Source organism: Salarias fasciatus, chromosome 11 (genome assembly GCF_902148845.1).
Source record: "Salarias fasciatus chromosome 11, fSalaFa1.1, whole genome shotgun sequence".
Taxonomy (NCBI): domain Eukaryota; kingdom Metazoa; phylum Chordata; class Actinopteri; order Blenniiformes; family Blenniidae; genus Salarias; species Salarias fasciatus.
In genome coordinates, this window is record NC_043755.1 from 34,293,529 (window position 1) to 34,314,580 (window position 21,052).

Genomic DNA, 21,052 nt, shown 5'->3' on the forward strand with positions numbered 1-21,052 from the left:
AACCTTAATAAAACATTTTAATATCTTTTGTGATGATACATCGACTTACAGCCAGCTGAATGACCCTCTGTCAGGCTGAGGGCGTCAGTACTGCTTCACTTGGACTGAGCAGCTGTGAGGAGGGTGGGAGGAACCCTGCTCACTGAAACACTCCACATGTGCGGACTGCTTTACGGCGTGCGTCACGTCATGATAGAACATTGTTTAGCCACCATTAGATTCATGACCTCGTCGCTATCCGTCCTTCACACAGCCACTGGAAACAAATGTCGGCGAGTTCAGTCCGACAGCACGCCACCGGGAGCAGCATTTTACCACGCCACGCGCTAGGCCTCATGGGAACTGTAGTATTCCTTCAGGCAAAACACTACCGCTTTGTCCACTGGCACCGCCAAAATCAACCAAAACTGAAAGTTCCTTAGTGTTGCTTTAACTGCTGTGAAACTTTCTGGTTTCTGATGAATCTGCTGGTCTTCATGTGGCTGAAGGCGTTCCCCAAGGCTCCATCCTGGGCCCCAAATATTCCGCCTGGATTCAGTTCAACAACAAGGTTCATTTCCTGTGGAGGGTTCGAGTCCCAGCCGTCGCTCGTCACCAACCGTCTGTTCCTGGTTTAAAGAGTTCCTTCCTGGTTGCTTTTTTTTGCAGGTATATTAAAAAAAAACATCAATGTTTCATGAACTTCACCTTCAGGAAGAACTTCTGTCAGACTTTATTCATCGAATTAAAATTCTGAAAGCAGTGAAAAATCCAACATTTTTTGCATGAAAATCATTTATTTCATCACCAAAGACACAAAAGCAAAGTTTGAACATCAGAATATTTGATCTATCAGGTCTACAAGAGAAGAACATGAAGTCTCCACCAGCAACAGAACGTTTGTTCCACCGGCCCGACTCGACTCGACTCGACTCGACTCGACTCGACTCGACTCGGCTCCGCTTGTGGGCGTTTCCATCAGCCCGCTTTACCGCAACCCGGGTCGGTTTTCGGCCCTGTTCAACAGTAGGGCCGAGTCGGGCCGAGTCAGGCTGGAAATGACACGTCAGACACATACTGGTCACTGATTGGTCAAAATCACTGACCAATCAGCGACCAGCTGCATCTCAAGTGAAATCCAATACCCGAAGTACCGACATTTTTATGCTTTGTGATTCGTTTCCCCGCCCACTGAAAACGGTATCCATGGAGATGAACCAAGCCGAGTTGAGTCGAGTAGCGCAGGGCCGGTGGAAACACTGTTAGTGTTATCCAGAACTTCCAGAGTCCGAGAGGCGGCGCCCGAGAGAGCTGGCACAGGGGTCAGGGTCCGGGTTCAGGGTTCGAGGTTCAGGATCAGGTTCAGGGTTTAGGGTTCGGGTTCAGGCTTGTGCTGTTGTTTGCTCTTCATAATAAAAGCTGTTAAAAGTTTCAGTTGAAGTTTTGTTTTGATTTCTTAATAACTTCTCTGGACGAATAAGTCTCTGGAGGAACGTCTGTCTGGGAAATAGAGCCGGAGAGGAACGTGGGAGCGAGGTTCTGCTCGGCGTTCTTCCCTCGGAGCGGAGAACGTGGGGGCGTGCGCCGTCAGGCGGCGTGGACGCAGACGTGGAGGTTCTTGTGTTCCTCCCAGTAGTGGTCCAGGTCCTGGAAGCTCCAGGCGCAGGCCAGGTCCCTGCTGGTCTTCACGCTGTGAACCACCCAGTCTCCCGGCAGCGCCTCGAACAGCGCCTCGGCCACGCCCACCACCGCCAGCTTCCTCTGCGCCTGCAGGAGCTGCTGCACGGCGCCCCGGTCCACCGGCGCCGGCGCGGCGCTGTAGGACACCCACACGTTCAGCTTGTCGTCGGACGCCGGCACCCGGAAGCGGCTCTTGCCGGTGGGGCAGTGGAAGTCCTTCTTGCTGGAGAACAGGCCGGACGGCGAGCGGAACACCCGCGCCGACCAGCTGACCCAGTCGTACTTGCGGCGGAGGTCGTGGACCAGGGCGTCGGCCAGCTGCTGGGCGGTCAGGTCGGGCCGGTCCCTCACCAGGCGCCGGCAGTCCAGCTCGGCCTGCTTGGGGAAGCTCTGGACGCAGTCCTGGACGGCGGCGTCCATCCTCAGCTGCACGGCGCTCATCTTCTGACCCCAGTCCTCCAGCAGCGCCTTGTCCTCGTCCTCGTAGCCCTTCAGGGCGGCGTGGCCCAGCAGCGCGATCAGCCCCACGCAGAACAGCTTCTTCAGCCGGGCGCAGAAGTCCTCCACCGGCCGCCGGCTCTTCTCCTCGTAGTTGACGGTGATCTCCAGGATGGACTCGCCGCTGAAGTTCTCGCCCGTCACGGCGTTGTACAGCATGTTCAGGTTCTTGTCGCCGCCGGTTTTGGCGAAGTGCTCCAGGAACAGCTTCTTCTTCACCTCCCGGAACTTGGGCTTGGCGTTGAGGATGTCCATGTACTTCCTGAACTGGTTGGTGATGTTCTCCTCCACGGAGAAGTACGCCGCGTCCACGCCGCTCTTCTTGATCTCGTCGTTGATGCGCCGGTTCTCCTCAGAGATCACCTCCAGGCGGTCCCGGACCTTCTGGAACTGCTCCTTCATGAAGATGGCCTCCTTGCTCTCCACGTTGTCCAGCGCCAGCATCACGATGGGCGCGGCGATGGAGAAGACGGGGAAGAGGTCACCTGCGATGCTGGCCACCACCTCGGCGCCCTGCTCGAACACCTCCATCACGTGCTCCACCACGTCCTTCTTTTCGGCGACGAGCCTCTCCAGCTGGTTTGCCATCTCCGCTGCCGTCCGGACTCTGAAACGAGACGCTGAGACGGTGAGAACCGACAGGCGGCGTCTCCAGACACCGTCTGGACGCCGAGGAAGAACTTACAGCTCGGTTTCAGTGTAGCTGGACTGTGCTATCGTCTTCGTCTTCTTCTTCGCTCGTCTCGCGGCGCCGCAGCTGATCAGGACAGAGAGAAAAGCCGAGTGAGACTCAGAGCTGCCTGTTGGCCACACCCGGTGAGTCAACAACACCAGAGCCCGGCGCCGACGTCAGACCGGTGAGGCCTGTTCCCGTTCAGCACCTGCAGACGACTCGACTCCGTCTGACAGAAACAGCTGCTGAATCTGCTGCCGTGATCAGAGGAATCAGAGGAATCAGAGGAGCTGTGATCAGAGGAATCAGAGGAGCTGTGATCAGAGGAATCAGAGGAGCTGTGATCAGAGGAATCAGAGGAGCTGTGATCAGAGGAATCAGGGGAGCTGTGATCAGAGGAATCAGGGGAGCTGTGATCAGAGGAATCAGAGGAGCTGTGATCAGAGGAATCAGAGGAGCTGTGATCAGAGGAATCAGGGGAGCTGTGATCAGAGGAATCAGGGGAGCTGTGATCAGAGGAATCAGAGGAGCTGTGATCAGAGGAATCAGGGGAGCTGTGATCAGAGGAATCAGGGGAGCTGTGATCAGAGGAATCAGAGGAGCTGTGATCAGAGGAATCAGAGGAGCTGTGATCAGAGGAATCAGGGGAGCTGTGATCAGAGGAATCAGAGGAGCTGTGATCAGAGGAATCAGGGGAGCTGTGATCAGAGGAATCAGGGGAGCTGTGATCAGAGGAATCAGAGGAGCTGTGATCAGAGGAATCAGGGGAGCTGTGATCAGAGGAATCAGGGGAGCTGTGATCAGAGGAATCAGGGGAGCTGTGATCAGAGGAATCAGAGGAGCTGTGATCAGAGGAGCTCATTAGTCTCACATGATCTGCAGACTCTTCAGCCCCGAGGCGTTGCTGACTCTGCCAGTTTCACCACCTTATAAGTGGATCTAAAAGTCTTTCCTTCAGACTGAACCATGAAGATGAAGGATGACGGCTTCCATGGCAACCGCAGCATCAACAGCGCCCGCATGAACGGCTACTTTACTCCCGCCGGGGCCATCAAACCCAGCCCGGTGGACAGTCCACAACCGGAATCAGCCCACTGAGACGCCCCCCAGCCCCGCGATCTGCGGTCTGCCCTGGAGGCTAACGACCCCGGAGCGCTCGGAGGGAAATCCCAAAAACAGGAGGAGGAGAATATACCTTATAAGAAATAAGCAACATGAAAACTACACTGGCGTTTCTGCCGTTTCCATGGCAACATACATGTTTTTTTTTTTACATTTCCATGAAAGGTGAAAGTTTGCTGAAACAACGGGTTCCGTTTGGACCGTTTCCATGGAAACGAGGCCCTTTTTTAACTCCTTCACTCCCTTTTGCTCCAGCTGTTGGCCCAGATGTGCCAGTGTGTTCGCTGACGGACCGCCGTGTGACGCTGCCTCTCGCTGTTCTTCCTGGCTTTGAGGAGCCGCTCCGCCTGTTGTGAGAACCGCCACTGCTGGTTCCCGTCCGGAAGGTTGAATTATTGATGTGTGATTGTTGCGGCAGTAACCAGGCAGGAAGCTTTCAGACTGTTATTAAACCACGTCGCTCCGTTCACCTTGAGAACCAGACATGTGGAACATCTTAATCTAATCAGGAACGATGGAGGGACGCCGAGCCGGACTCAGACGGTGGACATGTTCAGACATGCCTCCTCTACAGCTGGAAATGTTTGATTTAGGGAGGAAATCAGTTTACTGTGAAAAAAAGGGGGCGGGGTCATATTCTGGACAAAATGAGTCGGATTAGGTTTCCATGACGACGGTTCCAGCAGCAGATTGTAAACGGTGGCCTTGTTTTCAGATGAAAAGTGCGTTTGAACAGAATTAATCACAGTTCCTCAGTGACTTTCTGGAGGGGCTGCGCAGCGAATCCATTAGAAACCAGAAATCAGCTCTTTCTTCAGCCTGAAGAAAAAGTGGAAATCAATTTTTCTATTAACTCTGGAAATTCCAGCATGAAACACACACACACACACACACACACACACACACACACACACACACACACACACACACACACACATCTGAAAGCAGGAGTTGAACCACTGCGCCGCAGGCCGCCATCTTTCTGCGTCAGTCAGACGAAACAACCTCAGCAGGAGGGACGACCGGCTGACATCACTTATCCATCGTCTGGGTTTCCATGGCAACCAGCTGAGCCTCAGAACATGCATGTAGCATCATCAACAATGCTACATGCTAAATGTTTTCCAGGTTCACACACCAACCATGCTACATGCTAAAGAGTTCCAGGGCTCACACGCTAGCGATGCTACATGCTACATGCTAAAGAGTTTCAGGGTTCACATACCAGTGGTGCTACATGCTAACAAGATACAGGCTCACACACCAGTCATGCTACATGCTAAAGAGTTTCAGAACTCACACACCAGCGATGCTACATGCTACATGCTAAAGAGTTTCAAGGCACACACACCAGCAATGCTACATGCTACATGCTAAAGAGTTTCAAGGCACACACACCAGCAATGCTACATGCTACATGCTAAAGAGTTCCAGGGCTCACTCACCAGCGATGCTACATGCTACATGCTAAAGAGTTTCAAGGCACACACACCAGCAATGCTACATGCTACATGCTAAAGAGTTTCAAGGCACACACACCAGCGATGCTACATGCTACATGCTAAAGAGTTTCAAGGCACACACACCAGCGATGCTACATGCTACATGCTAAAGAGTTTCAAGGCACACATACCAGTGGTGCTACATGCTAAAGAGATACAGGCTCACACGCCAGTCATGCTATGCTACATGCTAAAGAGTTTCAGGGTTCACACGCCAGTGATGCTACATGCTACATGCTAAAACTGATTAAAGCCTGACTGATACTGTCAGCTGGTCCTTTGGTCTCACCTCACACAGTCGAGTGTGTGGACAGAAGCTACACTGCACGATGCAACACGCCTCCATCAGTGTGGACTGACGGAGGTGACGGAGCATCGGCTCAGGCTGGTGGAGGAGGTTCACCTGAACACACAGTTTACATCCTGGACTGAAGAAGGCTTTATGGTATTTAATAAGCTCTGCTGTGGCGCTCAGCTGTAAAGTGACAATAAAGTGAACAAACTCCATTTAATTCAGAAAACAGAGAGATAAGTGTGGATGGACAATCTCTCTCTCTCTCTCTCTCACACACACACACACACACACACACACACACACACACACACACACACACACACACACAGTCTCGTATTTCTATCCTTGTGGGGACCTTCCATTGACTCCCATTCATGTCTAGCCCCTAACCCTGACCCTTACCCTAACCCTAACCCACACCACAATAAAGCCTAACCCTAAAGAAATGTTTTTGCACTTTTACTTTTTTCAGTAACAACAACATGGTCAAGAAAACACTGTTTCTCCTACTTAGGACCGGAAAAAGGTCCCCACAAGGCACGTCGTTTCACGTTTTGCTATCCTTGTGGGGACATTTGGCCCCAACAAGGATAGAAATACGAGAACACACACACACACACACACACACACACACACACACACACACACACACTCTTCATCTGATAGCTGGAGGAGGCTGTCCCCCCTGACCTCAGATTATAAACAAACAAACAAACATCGGGCCGCCGCGGAGCCTCCTCCACAGCGGGGCCGTTTTTACGCACTTCCCGGAAGAAAGCCGCACCGGAGGCGGACTGACAGGCGACCAACGCCCAGAAAAACTCCGGGATTCACGAAAAACACTTAAAACTGCTCTAAAAGGCGACCTTTGACCCGAACACGCGCTGAGCAGAGGGAGAACTTCTACGGTTTAAAACAACTTCTGCGCAACTTTGCGCTTAAAGCGGAGAAAAGGAGCGACAGAGCCGCAGCCTGTTATGTAATCCGCCTGATCACTTCTATCGAACAGCGCGCGCTGATCCGTGTGTCCGTGTGTGTGCGTGTGTGTGTATGTGCGTGTGTGTGTGTTGACCATGAAGCGTTCAGAGCAGAAACACACTCACCTCTTGGATAAAAGTTTGCGGAAGAAACTCTCGCGCAGTTCGGACTGTTTGCCTTTGGTCACGTGACTCTCTCAGGGAGGCGCACCCATTCGCGCGCGCACACGCGCGCACACACCCGTTGTGCGCGCGCACCCGGCCTTTAAAAATGTCGTTAGGTTGATATGGGTTGACGTTGTGCAGAGAAGAGAAAAGAACAGGCGACTCCCGCTGATCAAACAGGAACTCCTCTGGTTCCACCCGCCAGGACCAGCCTTTCACAACCACACTTTTAATGTGTTCACAAGAAGAGATTCACAATAAAGTATTCATACTCAGATTACTGTAAAATTACCGTTGAAGTCAAATTTCTGTGACTTTTCTTCTGAAAGGTAACATTACACCTGTAGAGTATTTCATCCATCCAGCTGAGAACCGTCAGAACCGGCTGACTCAGGGTCTTAGAGCATCTTCCTCTTGACTGTGGCTGTAAATTCAGCGCTCGCGTCTCTGATTCTGCATCATTTTTAGCAGGTTGTCCATATTTCAGTAAAGCAGCTGAACTTCATGCTGCTGCTTCATTACATGTAGTTAAAGTAACTAATACTTTGATGGGAGTACTGACCGGGCCCAGCTCCAGCTCTCTGACGTGGATTTCCAGAAACTCTTCGTCTGGGATTCACAGTAAAGACGACAGAGAAACGTTCACATTCATTCATTCATTTTGTTTATTAAAGTAAAATATACAAAATAAAAGCCTCTTGAAGTGATTGATTGGCTGAACAGCCGCCCTGCAGACCTGAATGCTGAGTATTGCACCGGAAGCCGTGGACCGCCGCCGCCGCCGCCTCGTCGTAGTGTTTACATCAATCTGTCCAGGCGAGAACCAGCGAGACGCTAAAAAGAAGCTAACTGCTAATGAAACTCAATGACCCTAACCTCCAGTAAACAGGAGTTTAGAGGCCCAGCCGCATTGTCAGAAATGCTAATGCTAATTTAAGTTCCTGTGGATGGAAGCTAATGGGGGGGGCGGGGCATTTTACATACTTCTGTAAACAAGAACTGAATAGCAGCGACTCACAAAAGCTTTGGCTAATGCTAATGCTAACAGCGAGCGCAACCCAGCCACTAGCATGCAACTGACTGACGTATCGCTCACTAGCTTAATGTTTGCAAAGCGCTAACTGCACGAATAAATGATGGATTGCTATTGGAACTAAACCTAAACTAGTCAACTGAGTCAGGAATGAAGGATAATCTTTAAACTCCATCACATTTTCATGTTTTCTCCATCAACATCTTTAATGTTGTGAGATTTAGCGGCGTTCACAGATAGCTGTTAGCATGTCTTCTTGTAGCTTCGGTTTCTCTGCTGTACGGCGGTGGCGTTGTCCAGCCCGAGTGATTTCCAACAGGACGAAGATTAAATCATGAAGCCAAAGCCGAAGAACGTCTCTGAGGTCGAAACGCAAGAACAGACGAAAATCTTTCAAAATTAAAGTCATTGTAAAAACCAAAGCCCAGACGGAGCAGATTACACATCAACCCAGATATTCAGGAATCATTACTACAGGCTGTCAAAAGATTAATTTTCTTAATCGCGATTAATCGCATAATCACTCTAGTTTTGAATTGTATGTTTAAAATTCTGTTGTTTTGCATTTCAAGGCAGTTTTATGTCCATGATGTGAAACTTTTATCAGTCCAATCAGGAAGTTCCACTGCTGCAATTTCAACATTTATTTCAAATACAACCAATCTCAGTGAATGCTGCGTCAAGCAGAATTCACCGGCATTGGTTCAAATCAATCAGATTAGAATTAACCGCTGAAATTGCTGGAGTTATTGAAAGAATTTCCATTTTGAACTTTTTGGATTTTCCTTTAAATTAAAGCATCATGTAGACAAATTTAGTACATCTACACCAAATACAGTTTTGAAATGGAACAAAAAGAAGAAGATCTCAGCCCTAATCACGTCATTGATTATGATTATTAAAAACAAACCTTACATTAATTAATCGCGATTAATGCGATTAACTCTGACAGCCTAGATCATTTCTATAGTTGAGTTATTTCATTTGTTCAAGTCTCTGTTCAAAACATTCATGATTTCTGTTTCAGCACTGCGTGGGTGGGTCAGCCTACTGCGGGTGGATTAACCGGGTGGTGTCCCCCGGGGTAGGAGCGGTCCTCGGTTGGCCTACGGTGGGTGGATGCACCGGGAGACCGGGTGGAGTCGGAGCGGTCCTCGGTCGGCCTACTGCGAGTGGATGCACAGGTAGGCTCGTTTTTGCTTGCCGTAGTAGTAGCAGTCCTCGTGGAAGTTGTTGGTCTCCACCACCACCTTGTAGTGGCTGACGGCGTGGACCAGGCAGTCGGGGAAGCTCTTGTTGAGCGCCAGCGCCACCGCCATCATGTTCCCCTTCAGCTTCTGCTGCTCGATCTGCTCCTGGATCTCCCTCTTGTTGATGGGCTTGGGGTCCACGCAGAAGGAGACCACCACCTTGATGCCGTTCTTGGTCAGGATGTCGAACCAGTTGGCGCCGCCGCTCCCGTGGTACTTCTTTCCGGCCAGCCAGTTGAAGAAGAAGAAGCGTTCCCGGTCGCTGAAGGCCCTGATGGACCACTTCACCCAGTCGTACTTCTTGACCAGCGTGTCCAGGAGCGAGTTGGCAAGCTCCTGGTCCGCGGCGCCGGGACTGTCCTGGAGCAGGTGCTCCAAGTCCTGCTTGGCCTGATCAGCAAATTTCTCCGTGCACTCGTCTACGGCCGCTTTCATCCGCTTCTCCACATCCTCCATGCGCTGCTGCCACTTCTTCACCATCTCCTCCCCGACGGCGCCGTCCTTCAGGGCGGTGTGGCCCATGACGGCGATGATGCCCACCACGAAGAGCTTCTTCAGCCGGGCGCAGAAGTCCTCCACCGCCCTGCGGCTCCTCTCCTCCGTGGCAACCACCGTGTCCAGCATGGGATCCCCTGCGGTGTTCTGGCCCATGACGGCATTGTAGAGGGCGTCCAGGTTCAAGTCGGCGTCGGTGTTCTCGTAGTGGCTCAGGAACTTTTCCATCTTCTTCTCCTTGAACTTGGGCTTGGCGTTGACAAAATCCTGGAACTTCTCGTACTGGCTGACCATCTGCGCCTCACGGTCGAAGTTCTGCTTGTTCATGGACGTCCTCTGCAGCTCCAGGGCGATCTTATCGATCTCGTCCTGGATCCCCTCCAGCTGCCGGTTGACCTGCTCGAACTGCTGCGTCAGGTAGCGCGCCTCTTTGCCATCGGGGTTGTTGAGCAGCTCGGCCGAGGCCATGAAGACGGCCTCCAGGACCGGGTGGAGCTGGCCCACGGTGGACGCCAGCACCTCGGAGGCCTGCCCCATGATCTCCACGCCCTTCTCGATCTTGTCCCTGTTCTGGAGCAGCCAGTCCGCCACGCTGTTCATCGTCGAGTTCGAGTCTTTTCACACCAGCTAATCTAAAGACTTTTCCAGAGACTCTGCTGGTGCCTGAAAGCAGAAGAAACATGAAACCTGTTCAGGACTAGATGACATTACAGGAAGCTCTCGCTTTGGACCATCAGCTACGCGGTTCTTGCTTTGGACCATTTTAAGCTACGTGGCTCTCGCTTTGGACCATCCATCCATCCATCCATGCATCCATGCATTCATCCATCCATCCATCCATCCATCCATTTTCTACTGCTTATCCGGGACCGGGTTGTGGGAGCAGCAGTCTACGCAAGGATGCCCAGACCTCCTCTCTCCAGACCTCTTCTCCCCAGACCTCTTTGTCCCCAGACTTTCTGTCCCCAGACCTCCTGTCCCCAGACCTCCTGTCCCCAGACTTTTTGTCCCTAGACTTCATGTCCCCAGACTCTTCTTCCTGCTCTTCCTGAGGCGTTCCCAGTCCAGCCCAGAGACATAGTCCCTCCGGAGTGTCCTGAGTCTCCCCGGGTCCTCCTCCTGGTGGGACATGTCCAGGACTCCTCCTCAGGGAGGCGTCCCAAACAGATGCTGAGCCTCCTCAGCTGCTCCTTTGGATGTGGAGCGGCTCTACTCCGAGCTCCACCCTGGTGGCGTAGCTCTGCCCGTTGGTGATGTAGCTCCTCCCCCTGTCTCTAAGGCAGCGTCCAGCCCCAGTACAAAGAGGATACCGACCCAGAGCTCCTGACCAGAGGTGAGGGGAGAACATAGACTGACCGGTATATCCAGAGCTTCTCCTTTCAGCTCCTTCTTCACCTCAACGGACCAAAACGACTGATCACAGCTGCTGCTCCACCCCCCTGTCAGCCTCCTCCACCCTTCCTCCACCCGAGAACAAGACCCTGAGATACTAGAACTAATCCACTAGGGCCAGAGTCTCTCCACCGACCTGGAGAGAATAGACCACCTTCTTCTGGTCCAGGACCAGGGCCTCGGATCTAGAGGATCTGATCCTCATCCCCATCACTTCACACTCGACTGCAAAATGCCCCAGTGCATGATGGTCCAGGTTCCATGGAACCAACAGGACAACATCATCTGCAAAAAGCAGAGATGAAATCCTGTGGTTACCAAACCGGATCCCCTCCGGCCCCTGGTCCCTGAACCAGACCCCCTCCGGCCCCTGGTCCCTGAACCAGACCCCCTCCGGCCCCTGGTCCCTGAACCAGACCCCCTCCAGCTCCTGGTCCCTGAACCAGACCCCCTCCAGCTCCTGGTCCCTGAACCAGACCCCCTCCAGCTCCTGGTCTCTGAACCAGACCCCCTCCAGCTCCCGGCTGCACCTAGAAATTCTGTCTATGAGGATTCTCAACAGAACTGGAGTCAAAGTTCAGCCCTGCTGGATTCCAACATGCTCCAGACCAGGTCTGACTTCCTGCCTTCAATGTGGACCAGAGTCCTGCTTCTGAGGTCTCAGAGGAAGACTTTGGGCCATTTCGAGCTGCATTGATATCGTTTTTCCCAGGAAGACGTTTTCCTGACAAACAGGCCTGACAGCGGAGCCAGCGGCGGGGCATGTCGGCGCACGTCGGCCTCGGGTTTCAGGCCACACCCTCTGGGCCCGGGCGGATGACGGGGACCGGGTGGCATCGGCACGGCGAGCCGCTCACGGATGGATGGAAGAACAGAGCAAATACCAAACAGGCCGTGTGTGCTCATGAGCGCAGGGTTGGGTAACGCGCCGCTCTGGGGTTTTTCTTCCAAACCAAACACAGATGGTCAGAACCAGACAGTGAGCCCGGACCGGGAAACCGCTTTGATAGCCAGTTAAAGAGTCTCAGGAGGAATGAGCAAACTTGTTCCCTTCTCCCTGGAGTCCAGATCCAGCTCCGGACCGGCACACCCAGAGTGTGGGAGCAGAAACCCCCACCTCCTCCCCCTCCTCCACCTCCTCCCCCTCCCCCCCCTCCACTGCTGCACTTGTTCATTAACATAATGAGCCTTTCTGCCTCTTTTCAGCGAACGTCTTGATGTTTTTGTCTAAAAGCAGCCGTTCTGGACAGAAGTTCTTCCGGCTGATTGCTGCAGTGATGAGATCAGTGGTGTCATTTTACAGCCTTTCCTATCACGCCGCTAATTAGATTGACTTTTCTGTTCAGTCACATGCCATCACGGCTCTTTCTTACACAATCCTGCCATTTCCACAAAATGCCAACATTCAGATCCGTTATTTTAAATTCCACAACGACAAACTCAACTTGTGTACCACTGGAAAATACAGAACAAAACTCAGAAAGACACAGAACACTCACTGAGGGCTTATCTTGTGGTTTGTGTTTGGATAAATTTTCTCATGTTTAGCAAAAAAAGAAAAAAAGAAGATTGTTTTTTACAGCAGCCAAAGTGAGAAGAAGAGGAAGAAGAAGGCAGAAAACAAGGCGAGTCTCACAGATCAAACTCTGTCCTTCAGCTCTGTTCAGCTCCTTATGCAGCTTTAGCAGATCCACACAATCAAGACACAACATCCTCACACAGGGGCTTTTATTTTGGAAATACAGAATTCCGCTCTTCTCAGGCATTTAAAAACAGCCCAGCAATCTTCAAAATCAAAGTCTGAAAACTGAAACACATTTTTAACTTTCCTCTCTTTGCTCCAGGGTCACAGTGATGAAGATGTTTGAGAAAAAATGGAAAAAAAATGTTGAATTAAAGGGAAAAACTCACCTTTTTGGGAGTTAAATATCCAGAGAGGCTAAAGTCCAGTAACCAGCAGTCCAGCTGTGCCAGTGAGCAGCAGCCTCCCCAGGAGCGAGAGATATACTCCCTCCCTCTCTCTCTCTCCCTCCCTCCCTCTCTCCCCCTCCCCCCTTCTATCTCCCTCCCTCCCTCTCTCTGTCTCTCTCCCCTGTCTCTCTCTCTCTCTCTCAGTCTCTCTCTCTCTCTCTCATTCTCACCCCCTCCCTCTCTCTCTCTCCCTCTCTCTTACCCCCTCCCTCTCTCTCTCTCCCTCTCTCTCTTTCTCAACCCCCCCCCCCCCCTGTCACTCCCCTTTGGAACTCCTCCATCGCTCCAGCATTCCTCCTCCAGAAGGCCCAGTGAGGGGTGATGGGGGGGCCGGCGCTGAGACAGATAACATCCTGTAAACACTGCGCCGTGCCGGCCGCCGTGCACCCTGGGAAAACCACAGAGCTGGTTCCTCTGAGTGTGTGTGTGTGTGTGTGTGTGTGTGTGTGTGTGTGTGTGTGTGTGTGTGTGAGGAACAAAGAGGGCGCCCGGTCCTGAAAGTGGACAAACCCCCTCTTGTTGTGGCTCAGAGGTGGTCGCCATGGCGACGGCACTGGCTCCCCCGGCCTGTGTGACGTCGTGAAAAAACCCCGAGTTGCTCAGAGGGAGGCGACCGAAGCCGTTTCCATGGAAACCGCTTCAGGGGGAAACGCAGAGCCTGTGTGAGGGTCGCTCCGTCACGCCAGATGCAGGACATTCCGTGTTCTCCGAGCTGAAGGATGGGGCAGGACGCTCCGTGTTCTCCGAGTTCTCCGTTTGGCATTTCGCTGTCAGGAGAACTGAGCCGGTTCCTGGTTCATCATGTGCAGCGGTGGAACCAGATCGGCTGAGACGAATTCCCATGCCAGGTGGAAGCTGTCACTTCTCCTCTGACCTCTGACCTCCAGGCAGTTTCCACTCTCTCTCTTCTGATTCATGTTGTTGACCCTGTTTGTTTATTACCCACCATGCAATGCACTCCACAGCACATCCTCTCACTGCAGCTGCGGGACAGTCCAGCAGTCCAGAGCTCCGGCGCCCGGCGAGGCGGCCCATCCTGCTCGGCAACCGATGGAGAACTTCCTGGAAACTGGAACCGGCTCATCCGACAGACGAGCTGCCGAGTGGAGCGGATTACAGGATTCATGAACACAAACACGGCAGCTGGGAAAAAAAGAAGAGGTGTGGCCGACTCCCGTGGGAAAACACAAGTGGGCGTGGCCTAACAGGTTCTGTAAATACACCTGAGCTCATCAGCAGAGGCCAGAGGGGAGGAGGAGGAGGAGGAGGAGGAGGAGGAGGAGGAGGAGGAGGAGGAGGAGGAGAGTTTTGTGCTCACTGAACTCCGTCTTGCTTCTCTATAGGAGGCTGTGTTTCCCAATTCCAGTCCTCAGACCCCTATCACTCCATCACTCCACATCACCCCACATAACCCCACATCACCTCACATCACTCCACATCACTCCACATCACCCCACATCACTCCACATCACCCCACATCACTCCACATCACCCCACATCACTATACATCACTCCACATCACCCCACATCACTATACATCACTCCACATCCCCCCACATCACTATACATCACCCCACATCACCCCACATCACTATACATCACTCCACATCACCCCACATCACTATACATCACCCCACATCACTATACATCTCTCCACATCACCGCACATCACTCCACATCACTCCACATCACCCCACATCACTATACATCACCCCACATCACTATACATCTCTCCACATCACCGCACATCACTCCACATCACTCCACATCACTCCACATCACCCCACATCACCTTGCCTCACTCCACATCACCCCACATCACTCCACATCACTCCACATCACCCCACATCACTATACATCACTCCACATCACCCCACATCACTATACATCACCCCACATCACCCCGCGTCACTCCACATCACTCCACGTCACTCCACATCATTCAACACTGCCCCGCATCACCCCACATCACTCCAGGCCGCCTCAGCCCGCTGCCTCTGGCTGTAGGGAGCTGTGTCCAGACGCTGATCTCACGGTGACAGAGGAGGGCGAGTCAGCCCAGGTCACAGCTGATCAACCCACTCTCATGTGGAAGTTCCAGGAATAGCAGTGTTCTCCTCCTCGGGTTCTCACTAAGAGGAAACGCATGTGAGCTCATCAGAACCGAGAGCGGAACCCCGTCCCCGCTGACGTCTGGAGGCACTCGTGGTTTTCAGACGCGTCGTTTCTGTTCCTCTATTTTTATAAGATAAGCTGAAAGCTGCTCAACACATCCTGGACGACGAAAAGCTCCTCCTGCTGGAACGGCGGCCATCATCAACCAAGACCCCTGAAACAGAAGAAGAAGAAGAAGAAGAAGAAGAAGAAGAAGAAGAAGAAGAAGACATCAGCTGACAGCAGTAGAACTTACAGAGGTGGAACGTTGTTTACAGCAGTAGAACGTTTTTTTTTTCAGTGGTGGAATGTTTACAGCAGTGAAACGTTGTTTACAGCAGGAGAACGTTGTTTACAGCAGGAGAACATTGTTTACAGCAGTAGAGCATTGTTTACAGCAATGGAACGTTGTTTACAGCAGGTGAACGTTGTTTACAGCTGGAGAATATTGTTTACAGCAGTAAAGCGTTGATCAAAGCAGTAGAGCATTGCTTACAGCAGTAAAACGTTGTTTACAGCAGTGGAACATTGTCTACAGCAGTCGAGCATTGTTTACAGCAGTGGGACGTTGTTTACAACAGTAAATCGTTGTTTATAGCAGGAGAACGTTGTTTACAGCAGTGGAACATTGTTTACAGCAGTGGAACATTGTTTACAGCAGTGGAACATTGTTTACAACAGTCGTGCATTGTTTACAGCAGTGGAACGCTATTTACAGCAGTAGAACATTGTTTACAGCAGTGGAACGTTGTTTACAGCAGTAGACATTGTTTACAGCAGTGGAACGTTGTTTACAACAGTCGAGCATTGTTTACAGCAGTGGAACGCTATTTACAGCAGAAGAGCATTGCTTACAGCAGTAGAACATTGTTTGCAGCAGTCGAATGTTGTTTACAGCAGTGGAACATTGTTTACAGCAGTGGAATGTTGTTTACAGCAGTAGAGCATTGTTTACAGCAGTGGAACGTTGTTTACAGCAGTGGAACGTTGTTTACAGCAGTGGAATGTTGTTTAAAGCTGTGGAACATTGTTTACGGCAGTAGAGCATTGTTTACAGCAATGGAACGTTGTTTACAGCAGGTGAACGTTGTTTACAGCAGGAGAATATTGTTTACAGCAGTAAAGCGTTGATCAAAGCAGTAGAGCATTGCTTACAGCAGTAAAACGTTGTTTACAGCAGTGGAACATTGTCTACAGCAGTCGAGCATTGTTTACAGCAGTGGGACGTTGTTTACAACAGTAAATCGTTGTTTATAGCAGGAGAACGTTGTTTACAGCAGTGGAACATTGTTTACAGCAGTGGAACATTGTTTACAACAGTCGTGCATTGTTTACAGCAGTGGAACGCTATTTACAGCAGTAGAACATTGTTTACAGCAGTGGAACGTTGTTTACAGCAGTAGACATTGTTTACAGCAGTGGAACGTTGTTTACAACAGTCGAGCATTGTTTACAGCAGTGGAACGCTATTTACAGCAGAAGAGCATTGCTTACAGGAGTGGAACGTTGTTTACAGCAGTGGAACGTTGTTTCCAACAGTCGAGCATTGTTTACAGCTGTGGAACGCTATTTAAGGCAGGAGAACATTGTTTACAGCAGTGGAACATTGTTTACAGCAGTGGAACGTTGTTTACTGCAGTGGAATGTTGTTTAAAGCTGTGGAACATTGTTTACGGCAGTGGAACGTTGTTTACAGCAGTAGAACGTTGTTTGCAGCAGTCGAATGTTGTTTACAGCAGTGGAACATTGTTTACAGCAGTGGAATGTTGTTTACAGCAGTAGAGCATTGTTTACAGCAGTGGAACGTTGTTTACAGCAGTGGAATGTTGTTTAAAGCTGTGGAACATTGTTTACGGCAGTGGAACGTTGTTTACAGCAGTAGAACGTTGTTTACAGCAGTCGAATGTTGTTTACAGCAGTGGAACATTGTTTACAGCAGTGGAATGTTGTTTACAGCAGTACAGCATTGTTTACAGCTGTGGAACGCTATTTAAGGCAGGAGAACATTGTTTACAGCAGTGGAACGTTGTTTCCAGCAGTGGAATGTTGTTTAAATCTGTGGAACATTGTTTACGGCAGTGGAACGTTGTTTACAGCAGTAGAGCGTTGTTTGCAGCAGTTGAATGTTGTTTACAGGAGTGGAACATTGTTTACAGCAGTGGAACGTTGTTTACAGCAGTGGAACGTTGTTTCCAGCAGTGGAATGTTGTTTAAATCTGTGGAACATTGTTTACGGCAGTGGAACGTTGTTTACAGCAGTAGAGCGTTGTTTGCAGCAGTTGAATGTTGTTTACAGGAGTGGAACATTGTTTACAGCAGTGGAATGTTGTTTACAGCAGTAGAGCATTGTTTACAGCAGTAGAGCGTTGTTTACAGCAGTGAAACGTTGTTTACAGCAGTGGAACGTTGTTTAAAGCTGTGGAACATTGTTTACGGCAGTGGAACGTTGTTTATAGCAGTAGAACGTTTACAGCAGTCGAATGTTGTTTACAGCAGTGGAACATTGTTTACAGCAGTGGAATGTTGTTTACAGCAGTACAGCATTGTTTACAGCAGTAGAGCGTTGTTTACAGCAGTGGAGCGTTGTTTACAGCAGTGAAATGTTGTTTACAGCAGTGGAACGTTGTTTACAGCAGTGGAATGTTGTTTAAATCTGTGGAACATTGTTTACGGCAGTGGAACATTGTTTACAGCAGTAGAACGTTGGTTGCAGCAGTCGAATGTTGTTTACAGCAGTGGAACATTGTTTACAGCAGTGGAATGTTGTTTACAGCAGTAGAGCATTGTTTACAGCACTGGAACGTTGTTTACAGCAGTGGAATGTTGTTTTGCAGTGTCGTCTGGCAGGAACATCAGAGGTAAACAGCCTTGTTGTTGTTGATCCTGCCCGGATGTTTCAGCTCATGTCTTGACTCTTTCCTGGTTCTGCTGAGTTCTTGTGGAACCTGCTGACTCGGCAACCTCGTGCTGTCAGCGCTCTTAGTTCTGATGTTGACTGGAATCTCCGGCCGGTTCTCCTTGTCTGGCTGAACCGTCGCTGAGGCGGGTTCCGCCCTGAGTGTTCCTGGACGGTCCCGCTCCAGATGTTTCCAGGTCACACAGGACGTTCCATCTGAGGCCCAGATGGCCGAGCGGGAACGGGAGAACCTGCTTCCTGCTTTGAACCATGATGTCTCCCCACCACAACAAGTTCCTTCTGCAGGGAACCAAGAACAAACCTCCGCTGGTAAAACATGGTGTGTAAATAACAATAATAATAACAATAATAATAATAATAACAATAACAATAACAAAAAAAATAATAATATTATTATCATCATCATTATTATTATTATTATTATTATTATTATTATTATTATTATTGTTATTAATAACGTTGAAGTGCAGAAAAGCCGTAATTCCACTGGAATTCCAGCAGGGGACGATGATGCTGATTTCAAAAAGAGCCGGAATCTAATTAGAACCCATTAAACCCACAAAAATGATGATTTTCAGTGCATAAATAACCTGGTTCCAGACCAGGTTCTAGTCTCCGTCCCTAGTTTCTACAACCGAGTTGTCGATTTAATTTTATGAGTTAAAGATTTATATAAATCAGCCAATCACAGCTCCTCCTCTTTCCACGTGATGCGGTCAGGCCCGTCGATTAGGGGTTGGGGGGGGGGTTTGGGGGGGGGGTCAAACGGGGCCTAGAATTAAAGGTGGGGGGGAGCCCACCCAGTACCCCACTCACGGCTCCCGACGCAGCATGCAGGCATCGCGCCGATCAACCCTCACCTCCCCACCTCCCCCCCCGCTGCGGTGGTCGGGACTGGGCCCAACTAATAGTAAGTTGTCCAGGCAAAGCTGAGGCCAGCCGAGAGACATGGTCTCTCCAGCGTGTCCTGGGTCTTCCCCGGGGGTCTCCTCCCAGTGGGACATGCCCGGAACACTTCCCTAGGGAGGCGTTCAGGAGGCGTCCTAACCAGATGCCCGAGCCTCCTCAGCTGGTCCCTCTCGATGTGGAGGAGTAGCGGCTCTACTCCGAGCTCCTCCCTGGTGACTGAGCTCCTCACCCTATCTCTAAGGGAGCGCCCAGCCACCCTACGGAGGAAGCTCATTTCAGCCGCACACTCGACTGCGAACCGCCCCAGTGCATGCTGTAGGTCTGGGTTCGATGAAGCCAACAGGACAACATCATCTGCAAAAAGCAGAGATGAAATCCTGTGGTTCCCGAACCGGACCCCCTCTGGCCCCTGGCTGCACCTAGAAATTCTGTCCATAAAGATTATAAACAGAACCGATGACAAACGGCAGCCCTGCCAGAGTCCAACATGCACCGGGAACAAGTCCGACTTACTGCCGGCAATGCGGACCAGACTCCTACTCCGGTCATACAAAGACCGGACGGCCCTTAACAAGGGGCCCCGGACTCCGTATTCCTGGAGCACCCCCGACAAGACACCACGAGGGATGCGGTCGAACGCCTTCTCCAAGTCCACAAAACACATGTGGACTGGTTGGGTGAACTCCCACGAACCCTCGAACACCCTATGGAGGGTAAAGATCTGGTCCACTGTTCCACGACCAGGACGAAAACTGCATTGTTCCTCCTGAACCCGAGGTTCGACTATCGGTCAAATCCTCCTCTCCAGTACCCTGGAATAGACTTTCCCAGGGAGGCTGAGGAGTGTGATCCCCCTATAGTTGGAGCACACCCTCCGGTCCCCCTTTTTAAACAGGGGGACCACCACAACAGTCTGAAAATCCAGAGGTTCTGTCCCCAAATGCCACATGATGTTGCAGAGACGTGTCAACCAAGACAGTCCCTGCACATCCAGAGACTTAAGATACTCAGGGCAAATCTCGTCCACCCCCGGCGCCTTGCCACCTAGGAGCTTACCGACCACCTCGGTGACTTCAGCTTGGGTGATGGACGAGTCCACCTCTGGGACCTCAGCCTCTGCTTCCTCCACGGAAGACGTGGTGACGGGATTGAGGAGGTCCTCGAAGTATTCCTTCCACCGTCCAACAATATCCCCAGTTGAGGTCAGCAGCTCCTCCTCCACTGTAAACAGTGTTGGCGAAGACCTGCTTTCCCCTCCTGAGGCGCCAGATGGTTTGCCAGAATTTCTTCGAGGCCGACCGATAGTCCTCCTCCATGGCCTCCCCGAACTCCTCCCAGACCCAAGTTTTTGCCTCCACAACCACTCGGGCTGCAATTCGCTTGGCCTGCCGGTACCCGTCAGCTGCTTCGGGAGTCCCATGAGCCAACAAGGCTCGATAGGACTCCTTCTTCAGTTTGATGGCAGCCCTTACTTCCGGTGTCCACCACCGGGTTCGGGGGTTGCTGCCACGACAGGCACCGGAGACCTTACGACCACAGCTCCGGGCAGCTACTTCGATAATGGAGGTAGAGAACATGGTCCACTCAGACTCCATGTCCCCAGCCTCCCTCGGGACATGAGAGAAGCTCTCCCGGAGGTGGGAGTTGAAAGCCATGCTGACAGAGGGTTCTACCAGACGTTTCCAACAGACCCTCACAATACGTTTGGGTCTGCCAAGTCTGTCCGGTTTCCTCCTCCGCCAGCGAATCCAACTCACCACCAGGTGGAGATCGGTCGACAGCTCTGTCCTCTCTTCACCCGAGTGTCCAAAACACGCAGCCGGAGGTCAGATGACATGACAATAAAGTCGATCATCGACCTTCCACCTAGGGTGTCCTGGTGCCAAGTACACTTATGGACCCCCCTGTGTTTGTTAAGGGCAAACTGTGGCTAGCACAGAAGTCCGATAACAAAACACCACTCGGGTTCAGATCAGGGAGGCTGTGCGATCCAATCACCCCCTTCCAGGTTTCATTGTCACTGCCCACGTGGGCGTTGAA

The 21,052-nt window shown here is 51.2% G+C and overlaps 2 protein-coding genes across 3 annotated transcripts; both read right to left on the reverse strand.

Annotated features, from left to right (window-relative positions):
• Positions 1 to 745: 745 nt before the first annotated feature.
• Positions 746 to 7,002, reverse strand: rpz4 (rapunzel 4). Of its 2 annotated transcripts, XM_030102951.1 has the most exons (4): positions 6,853 to 7,002; positions 2,843 to 2,914; positions 1,551 to 2,764; positions 747 to 1,398 (listed from the first exon to the last, which is right to left on the reverse strand). In XM_030102951.1, exon 3 carries the CDS (start codon positions 2,743 to 2,745, stop codon positions 1,567 to 1,569), a length of 1,179 nt encoding a protein of 392 aa, XP_029958811.1. In that variant the 5' UTR covers positions 2,746 to 2,764; positions 2,843 to 2,914; positions 6,853 to 7,002; the 3' UTR covers positions 747 to 1,398; positions 1,551 to 1,566. The 2 variants fall into 2 exon arrangements, with proteins under 2 accessions (XP_029958810.1, XP_029958811.1); XM_030102950.1 differs by having other exon boundaries at positions 746 to 2,764.
• Positions 7,003 to 7,538: 536 nt separating this feature from the next.
• rpz5 (rapunzel 5) lies at positions 7,539 to 13,053 on the reverse strand. Its single transcript, XM_030102949.1, has 2 exons — positions 12,973 to 13,053; positions 7,539 to 10,332 (listed from the first exon to the last, which is right to left on the reverse strand). Exon 2 carries the CDS (start codon positions 10,267 to 10,269, stop codon positions 9,088 to 9,090), a length of 1,182 nt encoding a protein of 393 aa, XP_029958809.1. The 5' UTR covers positions 10,270 to 10,332; positions 12,973 to 13,053; the 3' UTR covers positions 7,539 to 9,087.
• Positions 13,054 to 21,052: the final 7,999 nt, after the last annotated feature.